Genomic DNA, 19,291 nt, shown 5'->3' on the forward strand with positions numbered 1-19,291 from the left:
AAGGGGAAATCATCAAAACATTTTAATGAGGGTTTTGCATGATGTTTGTTTACAAGTCAAAGGCCTTATATAACTGAACATTTCTGCACAAGACATTTATCTCTGTAATTGCTGTAGAGGAAATTCCACTTTCTGTCAACATGCTCTCTCTCTCTCTTTCTCTCTTTTTCTTTTCAAGGAAGGAAAGAAGAAATTTGACAAAGAAACAGAGAAATATTATACTGTTCTGGAAAAACACCTGAATTTGTCCTCTAAGAAGAAAGAGTCGTCTTTACAAGAGGTAATTATTATAACAGTTCACGTTTCTACTAAACGCAACTACACATTTTCCCATTAAAGGTTCTTTTTTTCTTGTATCTAAAGCCCAGAGTGAATGGATTAGGTTTCCCTGGAGATGTGGAGTAATATATTATTACTACAGCACGTCAGGAAAGTTTATGACTAATTAACGCGGCTTAACTGTGTGGTTATGGGAGTGGCTACTCGATTTACACACTGCTGTCACTTTCAAAAACCTAATGAAAGCACATATCTGCATTTATTTATCTAAAAAAGGTCTTAATATGTATTAAACTGTCTAAAAATGTCTCATGACATTTATCTAACAAAGGTCTTAAAAGTGCTGCAGACAGTAAACTCTGGTTTTATTTTGCTTTTATTTTTGTACATTTTGTGCATTCAACAGTTTCTTATGCTAATCGAATTTTGATTACTGATTTAACAGCATACTGAACTAAGCAGAACCAATGCCATTATTTATGTAGGTGTGAAAAAGAGTAAATTTCATGAAAACCAGTTGGATAATCCGATTTTTGCATTGGACTACTTTTAATGCAAGAACAGTTTTAGTTTAAGTACAATTTCTGTCTGTGCAAACTGATCATTTCTATTGTTTGCAATATATTTTTTTTTTTCTAAAAAGGTGTGCTGTAAAGTTTGTAAACATACTATTAGTTTTGAGTACCTTTTATTATTGTGAAAAAAGGTCTAAATTTTGTCTCTAAGGATAATAAAAGTCTTAAAATGTAAAAAACTTAAAGTATGAAATGAATGAAATGTTAGTTTAAAATAATGAACAGCTGACTTTTCTACAGCTGTGAAAAGCTTTGAGCCCTTTGACTCACCTTCTGGATTTGAGTGTTGAGGTTTGCCACAGATTTAAATTACCCGAGTTGTGTCTGATCCATGCAAAATGAAACTACACACTTCCTCTAGCACCCCTCTACCTTAGAGCAGATTTTGAATACGTTCATTTTACGGCTTATTTACTGGAGATAAAAAGCGTAGGAATCCAGTGAAAATTACTGACAGGAATTAAATCACTGAGAAACTCTGGTAATAATTATTTCATTATAGTTACATTATAATTCATCTTTTTAGTTAAACCCGTCCAAACAGGGTTTTAGTTACATCTTCTATGCTAACTTTACAGCAGCAGTACCATTTTTCATTTCTTTTCATTGAAAGTAGGAGTGTTCCTGAGGTGGGAAGGGAAATATTCTAACAAATGGCATTAATTTATTCTGCTACTATCCCTGCAAAGCCAAATATATTCATTCTAAAAGCAAAAAGAGTGGTCTAGAAGTTCTTTCCAGGAGTTTTTCTGGCTATGACAGCTTTTGCTGTTTAGCTTAACAATGCCTGTGCTCCTACAGGTGCTGATACTACAGCTTCTGTGAACATGGAGTTATCAGAACCGCGCACTTAGGGTCCTATTTTAGTGATCTATAGTGCACCGCTTAATTGCTGAACGTGCAGCTGGATTTAGGGCGTGTCTTTGGTATCATGAGGGCACAAAAAATACGTACTAATTCCTGTAATCAGCTTAATCATGGGTGTGTTTTGGCCAATCAGTGTGTCATTTGCCATTCCCTTTAAGCGGCAGGTGAGCTCTGACTTTGGCGCGTTCGTATCTTAACAGTGCGTTCATGCTGTGAAGGTACGCCAGCAGCTCATTTAAGGGAAAAGCAATGTTATTTTATTCTTTATTCTGTTTATTGTTGAAGTAAAAGTCGGGTTTCTGCTCTGCAGCTGGCAACATGGCGCACCTATAGAAATGGACTCTGAAGATTGGCTGTTGTCAGGGTTTTAATAAGTCAGTAGAGCTCCTGTGTTTTACGTCGCCAAAATAGAAACATGCCAGAAATTTACCTGATCACTCCTCACTTCCAGACTACCACACCCATCAGTGTAAATATATTTATAAACTTAGACGCCTATTTAACAGTGTTGGGGCAAGGCTTTCTTTAAGCTAACTGGCTATGTTTTTCACTCTGTTAACTCGTTTATTACTTGTTCATTTTCAGGCAGACACTCAGATCAACAAGGAGAGGCAGGTTTTTTGTGACGCCTCTCTGGAATATGTCTTCAAAATCCAAGAAGTGCAGGAGAGAAAGAAATTTGAGTTTGTTGAACCGGTAAGGAATGAAAGATACATGTTACAGTTTAAGTTTGGTTTCTCTCAAGCTGTCACTTCATTGGAAGATCAGTTTCTGTGAGGAAATGTGAAAGATCACATTAGTAGCACATTAAATCTGCTAAAGGACTGTTTATAGACATTTCTTGCACCTGCTAGTTTCCATGTGCAATAGAGTGCACCTCTCAACAGAGGCTAGTGCAGAAAATATTAAGATAGTTTATTTGTATAGCAGTTTAGGATACAACAAAGCAAATACTTTATACAAAATAGTACAATCCAATTGGAAGGGTCTTACTTACAAAATGGGTCTTTATGGTACCAAATTTGGTTATTCTATGACATTGCTTTAAAGAACCCATTGTAGGAGTTTTATTTTGGTGAATGGATGGATCATTTAGAGCTGACATGACGATATTAAATTGGATCGATTAAATTGGATGAATTTTGTTGAATTGGACTAAGTGTATCTCTGCATTTAAAATATTTAATCAGAGTTTATTTTTTAAGAATCTGCTGCTACTAGTGTATTTTTCCTGCATGTGAAAATATGAAGAGACATATTTAAGCAATAGAACACGAGAGGAAGTGTGTTATCACGAATACAGCCGTGATGTTATTCGTGATAACACACAACCTCGAGTGTTCTATTGCTTTTATACAACAGTTTCTTTTTTACAAATAAAGAAAATAAATCAAAGAACTTTAAGAAATTCAGTTTGAATATGCTTTAATATGGACTGTGCCTTCCGCCAAAAAGTAGTTCCGCCACAACTGTAACAGAACTGAAACTTAACTACAAAACAGTGTATGGTTCAGGCAGACTAACACCACAAAAGTTAGCTTGAAAGCAAACCTGGGAATAAGCGAATATGGTAACGTTAGGAGCGTGAAATAACGCTAATACTCTCCTCTCCTGCTCTGTGGAGTCGTCTTCAGATGAACGCTGCGCATTTTTTGAGCATTTCTGTTTGTTTTGCTGGGTGGTGCCGGTGTGGCTGGACTGTGGGTAGGTGACCGGAGTCAAGCTATCCGCGCTTTGGAAATTCCCAGTTAGCGTAGCTTGCTTTAGTTCAGCATTAACTTAGTTTAGCCTAGCCTGGCTGGTTAAATTATCGTTCTGGCTGTCAGACGGCATTAGCCGAGCGATGTTCCTTCCCTTTTTTCCACAAAAGACGAGTCAGCGCTGCGGACTGCAGGCAAGTGTGCCGCTGAGCGCTAGCCTGTGCTATGCTAACGCTGCTGTCGGTGCCGGTGGAGGCGATGATTCAAAACTGTACTGTGTATATACGCCGTTACTCGGCAACGCGTCGGCAGAGTGATACAAGTTTAGTGTGAGAAGGCCATGATGTTATCACGAATATCATCACGGCTAGATCACTTCTCAACCAATCAGATTGTGAGGTCGGAACTAACTGTTGTATAATGTGCATTGCAAACATTTCTTTAAATATTGTGACACAATATTTTCACTATATTAGCCCTACCAGTATACAGCATGTTATCCCGTCAGGTGTTAATCACCACTAATATCTAATCAAATAGTTTCTAATAAATTATATTATATTTAAAGGCAGTTCTGAAATTTTGTTCTGAAACATTTTTCTCTCTTTTTTTCTCTTATATCTTCGCAGCTTCTAGCCTTTCTTCAGGGACTCTTCACCTTCTACCATGAGGGTTACGAGCTGGCACACGAGTTCGAGCCCTACAAGCAGCAGCTGCAGTTCAACCTTCAAAATGTAATAGTCAGGTTTCTGTGGGTTAAATAATGTAGATAATATTAATTAATTATTTCTGAATTTACATTGTAAATGTTTACATAGTTAAATAATTATGTTAACATAATTATCAGTTAACTATTTATCAATCCAGCTGATCTGAGTTCCACAGGTTTTAGACTTGTAGCCTCTTCTTACGACACTCAAAGCACTAATCACTGATCACTGCGTTTCTGTAAATATTGTGGTCTCATCACCTCCTGAACTCACGTGTTGTTTGGTTTCACTCTCTGAAGACGAGGAATAACTTTGAGAGCACCAGACAGGAAGTGGAGAATCTGATGAAGAGGATAAAATCTGCGGAGCAGGACTTCAAAGCTCCTGGACAGTGGACCATGGAGGGCTTTCTTTATGTGCAGGAGAAGCGTGAGTATCCTATTAGCTCAAATCCATCAAACTATGTGGATGCTTATGAATCAGTCTCAGTAAAAGTAGAACCAGTTAATAAAATCTGTATTTGTTTTATATCTGTACTGCTTTTTTGAGAACTTTTGGGAATATACACTACCAGTAAAATGTTTTTAGAACACCCCCAATTTTATTTGTTCTTTTTTAACATTTAAGCTGCATAGATCCAGTAATAACCTGAAATGGTACAAAATACAGTAAACTTCAAAAAAAGCTAAGTAAGTTTAAAGGGAAAAAATACTAAAAAAGTATATTTTTAGCTTACAGCTTATCTGTAGCAATGGAAATAAATTAAGTTTTTTTTAAATAGATGTTAAAAAAAGCCTTTAACTGTAGTAAAGCAGTGCATATTACTGCATTCTGTACTGCAGCATTGATCAATCAATCAATCGACCTTTAATTTAACTTGGAGTACATTGAGGATGACCCTCATTTACAATGTAGCCAAGCAATTACATATATATACACATATATATACATATATATACATATATATATTACATATATATATACAACAAATAGATAAAAAAGAAAATCATAAAATCATATGTAAAATCAAAGGTAATAAAACTAATAAAATGCAACTACAGATAAATAAATAAAATGAATCACATAAAAGAGTAAAATATAAATGAACAATAAATAAACAAAAAAGGAAAAGTGAAAAATAAAAAATAAAACAAACCAAAATTAAAAACAAGTAAAACAGTATCAGGCTGTGAAGGTGGTTAGAGACTAGGAGTTTAAAATGATTGACACACTTACCCCCAGAAAACAAACCGAGTGTGAAATGTGTGCATGTGTTAGGTTGAGCAGGATGTTTTTCCAGGTCATCAAAGGGGAGGAGCCAAAAACGTCTCTCCCAGGTCAGGCTTTTCCTGGTTCTTTTTAAAGAAATACTAAATGCAAGGCAAGTTTATTTACGGTATATAGCACATTTCAGGCACAAAGGTTATTCAGAGTGCTTTACAAATGAGACAATACAAAGAGAAGTCAAATAAAAAAAAACATGTAAGAGAATGACAATAAAAAAATTAATAAAGCATGAATAAAACATCATAGAAATTTGATTAAAACAATATATTTAAAAGAATAAAAATTACCAAAATGAATGAAAGTAAAATTACTATTGCAGACTAAAAGTGTGTGGAGCTGCTGTGTTTTAAACTGAGCTAAACACAAAATCAGCACAAAGACACAAGATTAAAATCATCAAGATTAAAATCCCCTTATAAAACTTCCTTTTCTAGGGCCCCTTGGATTCACCTGGAGTCGACACTACTGTACATACGAGAAAGAGACCAAGATGTTCACCATGAGCAACTCGGAGATCAAATCAGGAAGCAAACAGGTACAGTGTAATGTAAAGCAATGTATAATTTTTCCTTCAGCTGTAGTTTTCTCTCATGCATGTGAACTTACAGACTCTGGAGAGGCCTTGGTTGCTGTCTCTTTTGTTCTCAGTATGCACAGTATGCAGTATAACTGCCCTATTAATCTATATAGTAGAGTAAATGAAAAATGTAATTTATTTGGCCATTCTTAAAGAAGCTCATGCCTCATACAGGACAGCTGGATTTGTACTAGCTTTACCTCACTTAACACTTTAACATCCTCATCAAGGAAAGAGAGATTACATTTTTGCTCATTTTTAATCAAGAGGAAGATGGATGATCACAAGCCATCAAACCAAACTGAACTGCTTGAATTTTTGCACCAGGAGTAAAGGCATAAAGTTACCCAAAAGTAGTGTGTAAGACTGGTGGAGGAGAATGATGCCAAGATGCATAAAACAGTGATTAAAAACCAGGATTATTCCACCAAATACTGATTTCTGAACTCTTAAAACTTTATGAATATGAACTAATTTTTATATTAACTTTTATTTTTATATTATTATTTGAGGTCTGAAAGCTCTGCATCTTTTTTGTAATTTGTAATTTGTAATTTCTCATTTTCTGCAAATAATGCTCTAAATGACTATTTTTGTTCTTTTTTCTTTAGAATTTGGGAGAAATGTTGTCTGTAGTTTATAGAATAAAACAAAATGTTAATTTTACTCAAACATAAACCTATAAACAGCAAAATCAGAGAAACTGATTCAGAAACTGAAGTGATCTCTTATTTTTTCAGAGATGTATAACAGTCATTCATTAAGTAGAAACAAAAAATAGATAACAATTAGTCTTATTATTTTATAAACAGTAATTTGCCAAGACTCTTATTTTGTGTAAAATAATAATAGTGTAACAAAATTAAAGTAATGTAGGAAAACAACAAAAATCTAACACAAATTTAAAGTTCAGATTATTTATTGCATTCATAGACAGTACCAATCAAAAGTTTGGACACACCTTCTCATTCAGTGTTTTTATTTTTTTCCCTGATAAGTAAAGATGGCTTGAGTTAAGTTTAACACCTTCTTAAATAAAATATAGTGACTAAAATGTGCTCCACCAAAAGTTTGAGTGTTGAGCCGCTTTGAGCTGTAATTGAGATAAACATTGGCTGTATATGTGTTGCAGTGACTGGGGTGTGTTTTCACACCTGTCCTTTTGGACTCTGGTGTGTATTCACCTGTGGTGTGATTCATTTAAACAGGTGTAAATACAATAGCTGTAATCGTATGTAAACCAAAGCAACTCATTAAGCCCCCTAAGGTGGTCTGAACTGATCAGGTGTAGTTAAACCTGTTGTTATATTGCTACATTACTACAGCGAAGGACGAAATCTGTCTCTGGTGTTACCCCATGTTAAAAACTGCTCAAAAATATTCACTACTGGTACATATACAGTGAGTCCAAGAAGTATTTGATCCCTTGCTGATTTTCTTCGTTGGCCCACTAATAAAGACATGATCATTCTATACTTTTAATGGTAGATGTATTCTTACATGGAGAGATAGAATATTAAAAAGAAAATCCAGAAAATAAATCTAAGGAATATATATTAATTGATTTGTATTTCATGGAGTGAAATAAGTATTTGATCCCTTAGTATTCATTAGCAGTTCTGGCTTTTACAGACCAGTTAGACACTCCCAATCAACTTGTTACCTGACCTGAAGCCACCTGTTCTCACTAATCACTTGTGTGAAAAACACCTGTCCACAGAATCAGACAGATCACACAGATTTCAAGTCTCCAACATGGGTAAAACCAAAGAGCTGTCACAGGACCTCAGAGTCAGAATTGTTGACCTTCACAAAGCTGGAATGGGCTACAAAAAGATTAGTAAGGTGTTGGATGTGAAAGTAACAACTATTGGTGCAATTATCAGAAAGTTTAAAGAGTATAACATGACAATCAACAGACCTCGGCCCGGTGCTCCAAAGAAGATTTCGCCTCGTGGGGTGGCAATGATGCTGAGAACGGTCAGAAATCGTCCTGCAACCACTCGGCAGGAGTTAGCAAATGACCTGAAGGCAGCTGGGACCACAGTTTGCAAGGAAACAATTGGCAACACTTTGCGCAACAATGGATTCACATCCTGCAGTGCCCGAAAGGTACCCCTGCTGAAGAGAGCACATGTGGAGGCGCGCCTCAAGTATGCCAATGATCATTTGAAAGATGAACCAAGTTATTGGGAGAAGGTTTTGTGGTCAGACGAGACCAAAATTGAACCCGCCATGTGTGGAGGAAGAAAAATGCTGCCTATGACCCCAAGAACACTGTGCCCACCGTCAAGCATGGAGGTGGAAGCATAATGGTTTGGGGGTGTTTCTCTGCCAAGGGTACAGGGCTACTTCACCGCATCACTGGGAAGATGGATGGAGCCATGTACCGCACAATCCTGAGGGACAACCTCCTCCCCTCTGCCAGGGATCTGAAAATGGGCCGTGGTTGGGTCTTCCAACATGATAACGACCCTAAACATACAGCAAAGGATTGGCTCAAGAAAAATCACATTAAGGTCATGGAGTGGCCCAGCCAGTCGCCAGACCTCAATCCGATCGAAAATCTATGGAGGGAGCTGAAGGTCAGAGTTGCCAAGCGACAGCCCACCAACCTTCATGATTTAGAGAGGATCTGCAAAGAAGAGTGGGCCAAAATTCCCCCTGGTGTGTGTGCTAAACTTGTGGTTAACTACAACAAACGTCTCACCGCTGTGCTTGCAAACAAAGGCTTTGCCACTAAGTATTGAGTGTGTTTGGCAAGAGGGATCAAATACTTATTTTCCTCATTGAAATACAAATTAATTAAAATATATTCTTTAAAATTATATTCTGGATTTTTGTCTTGATATTCTGTCTCTCCATGTTAGAATATATCTACCATTAAAAGTGCAGAAGGATAGTGTCTTTATTAGTGGGCAAACAAAGAAAATCAGCAAGGGATCAAATACTTCTTGGACTCACTGTATTGAAATAACAGCAGTATTCTGTCTTGAATATAGTCTATTATTTACTGTGAAGCTTTATGGCTATTTTTGTATAACTGTTGATGTCTGCACTTCATATACAGTTTTTTAGTGCACTAAATTTTCTGCATTTTACTTTTTATTATACTATTGGTAAGTTACTGTTGTTCACATAATAGAAAAAAAAGCTTAAATAAAATAAAATAAATATTAAAACAAAATATTTTTGTTAAAGTAACATTTATTTTGTATGCAGTAGTATATTTATTAAATTAATAAACAAAACAAATTGTTTAGTCATTTGGGCTGCAACGATTTGTCGATATAAGCGACAATGCAGATTATTTAAATTTAAATTATTTTAATTTATTCTTCAAATTTAATTTTCGATTAATCGTTAATTTGTAACAGTACTGCATTACACAAAGTGCTGGGGACAGAGGTGCCCATGGGAGATGGGTAAAAAACTCACTGGCACAGTTTACATCCAAACACAACAGATTACATATTTAATCATTGAAATATCTGTACTTTCCACATTTGAACAACATATAGACATTTTAAGGCCCTTTTAAATCTCATGATCTTCTGTTCCTTTCTATCACTTTTAGAGATGGAGGACATAGCAGAAATAATTGTTGACTAATCGAGTAATCAAGAAAATATAAAGCTGATAAGTCGAATACAAAAATATTCATTAGTTGCAGCCCTATTTGTCATATCGCCAAGAATATTGTTATCTTTAAAATACACTAATATGCACTTGTCCAGAACACAGGACATTCTTTCTGTATTTACTTTCTTGCTCCCGTCCTAGACAAATCAGACCAATAAGGGGAGAGAACATTCTGAAATGCTATAATATTCCTCTATCATGTCAGTCCACATGCTTCTTTCACTTTTAGAGACATGTCTGTATCTCTTGTAAAATTCATGTGAAAAGCATGTCCTTTTGGGGATTGCTCAAACTGTGAATACCAATTACGGAGAAAGAAGCGCCAATTCCAACATACTGCTGCATTAACCCTCCTACTGTACTTACATTTACTAACACCCTTTATTTTCTGGATCAATATAATCCCAGCAATTGAAACCTCCAAAAATTGATGTTTGTTTGATGAATTATCAGTGGTTCTGGCATCATTATAATGTTATATTAGTTTTTTATAAGTATTATAAGAATTGTGTTCTGAAGGGCCTGAAGTGAAGGGATGTTTAGCGAAAGATTTTACAACTGAATGTCACAGTGACTTCAACATTATTACCAAACACGTGTAACATTTTGATGTGTCTTATGTTTCATGCATATAAAACAGCCTTAATAAAAGACAGTGATATTGTCTTTATCAAATTAAGAAAAGACAGTAAATATGAATTACAAAACTAATGTCAACCATTTTTTCAGAGACTTTAAACATTAATTGGGGTCAAATTGCCCCCAAGGATAATAAGAGGTTTAAGAATGTGATATATTTTATAATGTTAAAATATAAAATACACAGTAAAGGACATGTTATTTCCAAAAACAGGGATGTGGTGCTCTGTAGACTCCTTAAATAGAATATTTTCCCAGTTGTTTAGTGACTATAAATGCCCACAGCCATATACACTGGAGTTTGTGTATTAACACCTGCCTGCACAGTCCTTCTGGGGTTTGTTGTGTTTGCAGTAAGCTATAAATTAAAGTTTCCCTTTGACCCCTTAGCTCCCCAAAACAGCTTTTCATAGTATTTTATTACACACTGATTAATGATGTTTTGTGTTTTCTACAGAACGGACTAGTGATGAGTCCACCTGAGATGTTCAAGCTGAAGTCCTGCATCAGGAGGAGGACAGACTCCATCGACAAGCGCTTCTGCTTTGATATAGAAGTGGTGGAAAGGTTTGTTTTTGGAATTCCTGCACTTGGAATTATGGCACTTTGCTCTGCTTTTTTCCACCTTCAATGAGGCGTGAGTGAGGTAAATGAGGCAGGTGTGACGTTGACTGTACAGGATGTGGTAAAGAATTTTAAAAGATTGTATTATTTTCCATTTCAGTGTTTTTTTTGGCAAGTTCTGAAGTCTGTCAGAGACTGTTTTCAACATTCCTTCTTTCCTTCCTTTCCTCTTCCTCTTCATAACCGAAGAAATAACACTTGTCAAGGGATTCTATTCAGTTCTCTTCAGTGTTTCTATAAAGTGCGCCGGTATGTCACTTTCTTCTTGCTCTGTTTAATGAGTGCACGTGTGCTGCCGCATGCTGCTGTAACATACCCCTCCTCTCACGCGCTTTAGCTTTTGGTCTTTAGCTTTTGCTTATTTCACTTTAACATGCTATTCTTAACTGGCTGAAATAGTGTTTAGCTTTAGTTAAACATCAAAAATACTTAGTTTGAACTTTAAGTAAAAATTTAAGTTAATTCTGTAAAGGATCAGTTTCCCAGACATGGGTTTAAGGCCCTATTGTACACCCTGTGCAACACACATTGCAATGCTCATTGCTATCTTATACCCCACCAACAGACTACTTTTTAAGTCTTGCACCTCTGCTGTTTAAATAGCAAAGGTGCTTGTGAATATAACTATGCTGATGGGTGTGGTGGTCTTGAAATGTGTTCAGGTACAGGTTCAGGTACATTTCTGGCATATTGCTATCTTGGCAACAGAAAACACAGGTGCTCCACAGACTGATTAGAACCTTAAGTACAGTCAGACTTTCACTGATATTTTGTCAACTTTAAACACAGGTACGCCACTGACTGATTAAAACCTTGACAACAGTCAGACGTTCGTTGCTATCTTGGCAAGCGCACCATGCAGCCGTAATTATTTAAGAGATTTAGTCCATGCCTTCTGCATGTTTTGAGCCGCACTAGGCACTCTTTCATTTGTTGTTACGATAGCAAAGACACACTGACACACCCTAAATCAAGCTGCACGGTGCATGATTGACAACTTCCCTATAGATCACTAAAATAGGGCCCTAAGGGTGCTTTTACACCTGCCTTTTTTGGTCTGGACTTTCTGACTTCTCAGTTTGGTCCAAACCAAAATAGCAGGTGTGAAAAGGCTCACCAACCACAGATCTACTGAACCCTGGTACCTTGCTGTGAATGCATGACACACAGCTGTATGGATTCAAACCTTTATGTTCGTAATTACTGTATCTACTGTAACTGTAGATTAACCCTTATTGATAAACAGAAATAAAAGGAATCACAGGGCACATTCTGTTGCGTGATGCATGTGGGAGTTCAAATTCAGCACAATACTTGGAAAAGCATCTTGATGAACTGACATTATTCAACAAACCAATCAGTGTGAAGTATAGGGAGACGCAGCCCATGTAGCTGATGATGATGACAGGACACAGGGAAGTTATTTAGTCTGCTCACTAAACTGCAGTGTGAAACCTGACAAAACTAACCAGATCAGATGTACACAATATAACAATCACACAAACCTTGGCTTAAGACTGTAGGTCGGGACTTTTAGGTACAAATACAAATAACAAACAAACAAAAAAACAACAGAGAAGGCAGATCAGGCATTTGACAAGGGTCTCCAAAGGGACATTTAAATGCTATACATATATTTATATTCAGTAGACAAAGAAATAAAGGCAAATCATGTGAAGACACAAAAACAAAAGGAGGTCTAAAATGTGAATCAGCTCAGAGCCAGGTAGGATTTCCAGTTTCTCCAGTATGTTTTAAATCTTTTAGCCGATTGTCTTAATGAAAAGGTCATTTTCTCCATGACATAAATCTCCTGAACAATTTCAACCCAATCAGAAAGAGTTGGGGATTCTTTACTCAGCCACTTTTTAGTTATTGCTTTACTATTATTTCTTTTTAATGGAAAATGTCTAAATGCTGGGAAACTTTCCCAAAGAGTGCAGATATTCCAATGTATTCCATTATTCTATTGCTGCTTTTGTGTATTGTGTTGAATTGTGTTGTTTTATAGGGACATTAGCTTGGCAGCAGATTCCTGGATCTACAATAAATGCTGCCCTCTGTGTGTGTGTGTGTGTGTGTTCCTCAGGCATGGCATCATCACCCTGCAGGCTTTGTCTGAATCCAATAGGCGCCTGTGGATGGAGGCCATGGACGGAAAAGAGCCGGTAAGAATATATTAATATTATGCCCATTAAACCAGTGTCCTGCTCTACAGCATAACAAGTTTTGTGATGTAGCTGTAGATCACCTGGTGAACCTTGTATAAGGATAAACCATCACTTCCTAGAGGCCCTTTTATATACAGTACCATTCAAAAGTTTGGACACACCTTTTCGTTCAGTGTTTTTCTTTGTTTCTTCATTTAATGTATTTTCTACATACAATTTAATTACATACAAAACAATTTTTGTTTAAAACATAATTCAACATGGGTTCCTGTATAGTTTTAATATAGTCTTCAATATTAAATATACAATGTAATGTTTTTTGAGTGTTTTTTGTAGAAAAACAGTAGTTCATTTTTCATGAACATTTTCCTACCTCTCTAAATCCCTGAACATTGAACAGACTGTTTTTATTACTGGGACCGGCTGCCCTGTATTGTACTTCCTCAGAAAGCAGTCCAGACAGAAGGGCTCTGTGTAATTTCAGTGTGGATGGGTGGGCTAAACTGCTGTAAACCAAAAAAATGCTTCAAAAAACAATAATTTCAAACAGGGTTCTTCAAACTAGACAGCTAGCTAATGGGGCATATAGTGGGTACATCATTCCCCAGCCTTTCAGCTCTGCTTTCCACTATATTTTCTTTAAACACAGAAGTTTTATAATAAGCTTTACTCTCATGTTGCTGCCTTCGTGGTCATTTGTTTGGTCCGCAATCATGAGGATGCTCAACTGCTCTGCTGCTCAATGAAGCTCAGCTCTGATTGGTCAGCCTGATTTTATCACAGAAAGAAAATTAAACAGGCTCTGATTTTAAAAATTGCACAGCGTAACACATCATTAATGAACGTGTTGATTTTTAATGCACGTTAAAAAAAAAAGAAATCTGACCTATGTGAAGGAGGCCCTATAGTATTTATAACTTAGCTAGCGATTCGTCCCATGTAGCTTTTTTTAACATAGCAAACATGCAGGCTTTACCTTTGAACAGCAAAAGTGCTAGCAATGTGGTTAGTGGCTAATGCTAATACTGCTTCAGCATTGCCAACTGGGGTTAGCAGCAGGGTACAGGCCAATAATACTCACCTCTGAACAGCAAAAGCACTAGCACAGTGGTTAGCGCTAATGCTAATGCTGGTCCAGCAGTGCTAGCTGGGGTTAGCAGCAGGCTACAGGCCAATAGTACTCACATCTGAACAGAAAAAGAGTTAGCGCTTTGCACGGTTAGCAGCTAATGCTAATACTGCTTGAGAACTAAACTGAAACTCCTGTATAATGCTGTACTTCAACAGAGTGGCTTCACTGCTCCTTACAACCTGACTGGTATAAGTTTATTAGTTTTTTTATATGGTCTGCATGACCAGGAGTGTGATATTTCATTATGCGGAGACTTGTTTCTTGGTGGAGCTCGTCTCTGTGGTTGCTGTGAGCTTGAGGCTGTGAGTGTGGGGCAGATCCACACAGGTTCAGGATCCGTATCCAGAGTGACAGAGTGATTGAACTTCTTAGCTTTAGGGCAGTTATTTCCTCTTCCTGTTCCTTTCAGTCTCCTCTGTACTTAAAACCCCAAGAGCACACTCAGAGTTTACACATAAAGATATACACAAAAATTACTCACCGTAACTTTAAAGTGTCTGAGGGAAACAGGTTTGGTTGTGGTGTAAACACGACCACCAGTAGATTATAGTACATTCATTCTGTAGATCCTACCAGATACTGTTAAGCTATGTTACAGTTGGGGTAGGTGTTGGATCCAAATGCAGAAGATTTATATAATGAATATATAATGAATATATTGTTTGTATACAGTTGCAAGAAAAAGGACCCTTTGAACTCTTTGGGATTACTTGGATTTCTGCATAAATGAGGTGAGGAAGAATCCTAGATTGTCAGCTAAAGACTTACAGAAATCTCTGGCACATGCCAATATTTTTTTTGGCAAATCTACAATAAGCAAAACATTAAACAAGAACGGAGTTCATGGGAGGACACCACAGAGGAAGCCACTGCTGTCCAAAAAAACATCTCTGCAAGTTTGAAGCTTGCAAAAAAAAAAAAGAGCACCTGTATGTTCCACAGCAGTACTGACTAAATATACTGTGGACAGATGAAACCAAAATTGAGTTGTTTGGAAATAACACACACAATGCTATGTGTAGAGAAAAAAGCACAACACACCGTCATCAAAACCTCATCCTAACTGTGAAACATGGTGGAGGGGGCATCATGGCCTCAGGGCCTGGACAGATTGCAGTCATCAACGGAAAGATAAATTCCCAAGTTAACCAAGACATTTTGCAGGAAAACTTAAGACCATATGTCCGCCAACTGAAGCTCAACAGAGGATGGATGATGCAACAGGACAACGACCCAAAACATAGAAGTAAATCAACAACCGAACGACTTCAACAGAAGAAAATACGCCTTCTGGAGATTCCTGACCTCAACCCAATTCAGATGCTGTGGCATCATGACCTCAAGAGAGCGATTTTCACCAGATATCCCAAGAATATTATAGCTGAACTGAAACAGTTTAGTGAAGAGGAATGATCCAAAATTCCTCCTGACTGTTGTGTAGGTCTGGGGTGGGTTTCCCGAAAGCTTCGTAACGCTAAGAACTTCGTTAACTCGTACTTAAGATTGATCGTTAATTAAAGAGTGTTTCCCAAACCCGTGCGTAACTAAAGTACTACGTAAACTCGATCGCAGATTAACGAGTGCTCTCACCCAGTCGTTATTTTTAACGAGCTTCTTTAGGGGATCTCGACTTGCAGTTCAGCACCTTAAACACCAGGGACCGCAAATTTTGAGGAAGAAAAATGATAATTTCCGTGTTTGAAGCAATTATATTACATTACTATTAATTATAATCAATTATATTACTATATAATTATTAATATTATTATATTATATTATATTACTATTAATTATAATCAATTATATTACTATATAATTATTATTATATTATATAATTATTATATTATATTATATTATATTATATTATTTCCCGTGTCTGCGGGTGCTCCGGTTTCCTCCCACAGTCCAAAGAAATTAGTTCAGGCTAATTATATGTCGGATAAAAATTGCCCCTTAGGTGTGAGTGAATGTGTCTGTGTGTCTGTCTGTGTCTGTCTGCCCTGTGATGGATTGGCATCCTGTCCAGGGTGTATACTGCCTTCAGCCCGATGCCAGCTGGTATAGACTCCAGCCACCAAGCATCGACCCCCCCCCCACCCCAAGTTGGACACGTCTCATTCCATGTTTTTTTTGTTTTTACATTGTCGATTAATATTAAAACCATGAAAACTAATTGACGCAAATGGAATTAGTAGACAAAAAGGTGCATGGCTTTGACAATCCCCTGACATAAACCCAACTGAGATGGTGATTTAGGTTGAGCTGGAGCTTCACAGTATAAAGTACAAAACATATTTCTGTTGGTTTAAAATGTAATATATATATATATATATATATATATATATATATATATATATATATATATATATATATATATATATATATATATATATATACACACACAGGAACATATGTATTATTATATTATGTTTATAATATTAAAAATTAGAATAATAATAAATTAATATTACTATCAATATTACTGTTAATAATATTAGTATAATATCTATTAATATAATATATATTAACAATAATAGTTTTAAAAATGTAAAAAATAAGTTTAATGTTTTAAAATAGATTAGATTTTCGAGTATTTATTTAGTCATATGTATCTTTAGGAGTATAATGTTGTTAATTACAACACATTTCTACGTTTTTAGGGTGTAATAGTGAATAAATACTGCATATATGCAGTGTTGAATCGATATTTGTGGATCGATTGAGCGCGCTGTTTCGGGGGAGGAGTCAACAAAGATGTTCTTTAACCTCGTTCGTTAATTTTCACGTTGCGAAGCTCTTTGGGAAACACTCGCAGAACTGGCTCGTTCTTTACTCACGTCATTCGTTAGTTCGTTCGTTATTCGCTAAGATTGATCGTTTTCGGGAAACCCACCCCTGATCTGCAACTACAGGAAATGTTTGGTTGAGGTTTTTGCTGCCAAAGGAGGATCAACCAGTTATTAAATCCAAAGGTTCACATACTTTTTACACCCTCACTGTGAATGTTAACATGTTGTGTTCAATAAAACCATGCAAACATATATATATATATATATATATATATATATATATATATATATATATATATATTTGTGTGGTATTAGTTTAAGCAGACTCTGTTTGTCTATTGTTGTGACGTAGCTAAAGACCAATTTATGCAGAAATCCAAGTAATCCCAAAGGGTTCACATACTTTTACTTGCAACTTAATATTATTGAATTTAATTCAATCACCCCTGTAATTCACACCCTGCCTTTACAGCATTTAAACAATGATCGCTTGTGTACAGAGCGGTTATGCTTACCAGTAAATACATATGATTTACTGACATCTGATACTTGGATACAAATAATACTAAACATCTGATACTTAGAGACAAAAAAATGCTGACTATCCGACACCAAGACAAACAATAAACAATATCTGATACCTAGACACACACAATAGACAATGTAGGTGCATGTGATGCGGACTCATTTGAAAAGGGCAAACAGGGACTTTTTAACCCTTAAGTGTTGTCTTAATGTTTAAAAATAACCTCTTTCTCTGCTCTAACAGCAGAAAAAAGATCCTAAATTATCTTTTCCAGCCCATAATTTAATGACTATTCATAGAGTGAGCTCTAGCATGTGTATTTCTTTCCTTTGCAGTGCATTATTTCATTGAATTATTCAAGGAATCTAGAAGAATTTCAGTGTCAAAAAGGGCAAAAGTGTTAAACCTAAACTGAAAACCTCCAAAATCTCCAATCCCTGCGTAGAGATCCATCATTCAGTAATGGTTGATAGAACATCATAGGCAAGGGATTACAGAAAGTACACAAATGCCATCGACTAAATAGCAGTGTTGTACTCTGTTGATAGATCTCACTGTTCTGATTGTATAAAAATATTTTTTATGAAACTTTTACTCAGATTGTCTGAATGTGATATTACAGTATCGCAATATGTAGGGAAATATTGAATCGTAACCCCTGTATTGTGATATTTATCATCACACCAAGTGCTTGCCAATACACAGGAAGGGCCATGTGTGATGGGGAGCTGAAATTAGCTTTTATTTGCTTTTATTTGATTTTTCCATTCCACCTTAAATTCTGCAGCCTCTGCTCTTTGTTGTACCATTTAAGTTGAATCGTGAAAGTTAGCTAGCCAGCTACTGAGATGAACTAGAAATATTTGTGTGTGTGTTACGAAAAAAATGGCCATAAACCATTGAAACTACACATTAAACTATGGCAATATGGTGGTTATTGTAATTTTAACAAGGAAAATACTCAATATTGTGGGTTTATTTGGTAACTTGTGCCACCATCTTGCCATCAGTTATTTCTCATAGCCCTCAGTTTGGAGTGTGCCAATAAAAAATCTCAGTTTGAAGGACTCCCTACCAAGGGTTATGGGCTGAAATGGGATTGGGCCGTGATGTGAGCAGCCAGAGGAAGTACAGCTAAGGATTGACGTTGTTGAATTAGGAAGCTGAAAGACGTCAAGCTGCTCTGTTCTTTTAATCACTGAGTCACTGTGCAGCTTTTTGTCACATCAGAGATTTGACTTGATTATTTGGCAATGCAGGAAATTCTTTCACTCATAGCCTGCTGTAGAATATGTTAGTAAATTAAAGAATTTTCATGTTATTGTGAGTTAGTAAGTGACTCATTCCTGCCCTGAGCCCGTGCTTAGGTTCTGTTGTTCTTGTAATCTTTGTCATCATGAAGCAATCAGACGTGCTGAGTGGTACTGTAGTTGTAAGAGCCAGGAAAGGGTGATGACACAGTGGACTATTCATATTTCATTAAGGTTTCTAACCTTTGATCAGACGGTGGAAGCATGGTCAGATAGAGCTGATGACAGGATTTAACCTCTGTGGTGCTGTTCTGATAAATAAGAAAGCACAAATTGGAGAATGTAATTAAAAAATCCCCTTTAAGAAGTTTCATTTCACACCCTAATTCTTTTGGACTCAAGGTTTCTGTTTAAAGATATGAGGTAGAATGAGCTGGTTAGATTGAGGTAGATTTATTTAGAGTGAGGTAGAGCAAAGTGGAGCGAAGTAGAAACAAATTGAGGAAGGTTGAGTGAAGCAGAG

General features: G+C 36.4%; 1 protein-coding gene across 2 annotated transcripts in view; it reads left to right on the forward strand.

Annotated features, from left to right (window-relative positions):
* The window catches only part of arhgap42a (Rho GTPase activating protein 42a), a 71,280-nt gene that overhangs the window by 31,461 nt on the left and 20,528 nt on the right, over nucleotides 1-19,291 (forward strand). The window contains exons 5-12 of one of the 2 annotated variants that reach the window (XM_022676003.2): nucleotides 179-280; nucleotides 2,307-2,417; nucleotides 4,051-4,155; nucleotides 4,431-4,560; nucleotides 5,853-5,953; nucleotides 10,734-10,843; nucleotides 11,090-11,149; nucleotides 12,990-13,068. In XM_022676003.2, coding sequence (XP_022531724.2) covers nucleotides 179-280; nucleotides 2,307-2,417; nucleotides 4,051-4,155; nucleotides 4,431-4,560; nucleotides 5,853-5,953; nucleotides 10,734-10,843; nucleotides 11,090-11,149; nucleotides 12,990-13,068 — 798 coding nt within the window. The remainder of the gene's footprint in view (nucleotides 1-178; nucleotides 281-2,306; nucleotides 2,418-4,050; nucleotides 4,156-4,430; nucleotides 4,561-5,852; nucleotides 5,954-10,733; nucleotides 10,844-11,089; nucleotides 11,150-12,989; nucleotides 13,069-19,291) is intronic. The other variant, XM_022676004.2, reaches the window with a different exon arrangement.

Source organism: Astyanax mexicanus, chromosome 17 (genome assembly GCF_023375975.1).
Source record: "Astyanax mexicanus isolate ESR-SI-001 chromosome 17, AstMex3_surface, whole genome shotgun sequence".
Lineage (NCBI taxonomy): Eukaryota > Metazoa > Chordata > Actinopteri > Characiformes > Acestrorhamphidae > Astyanax > Astyanax mexicanus.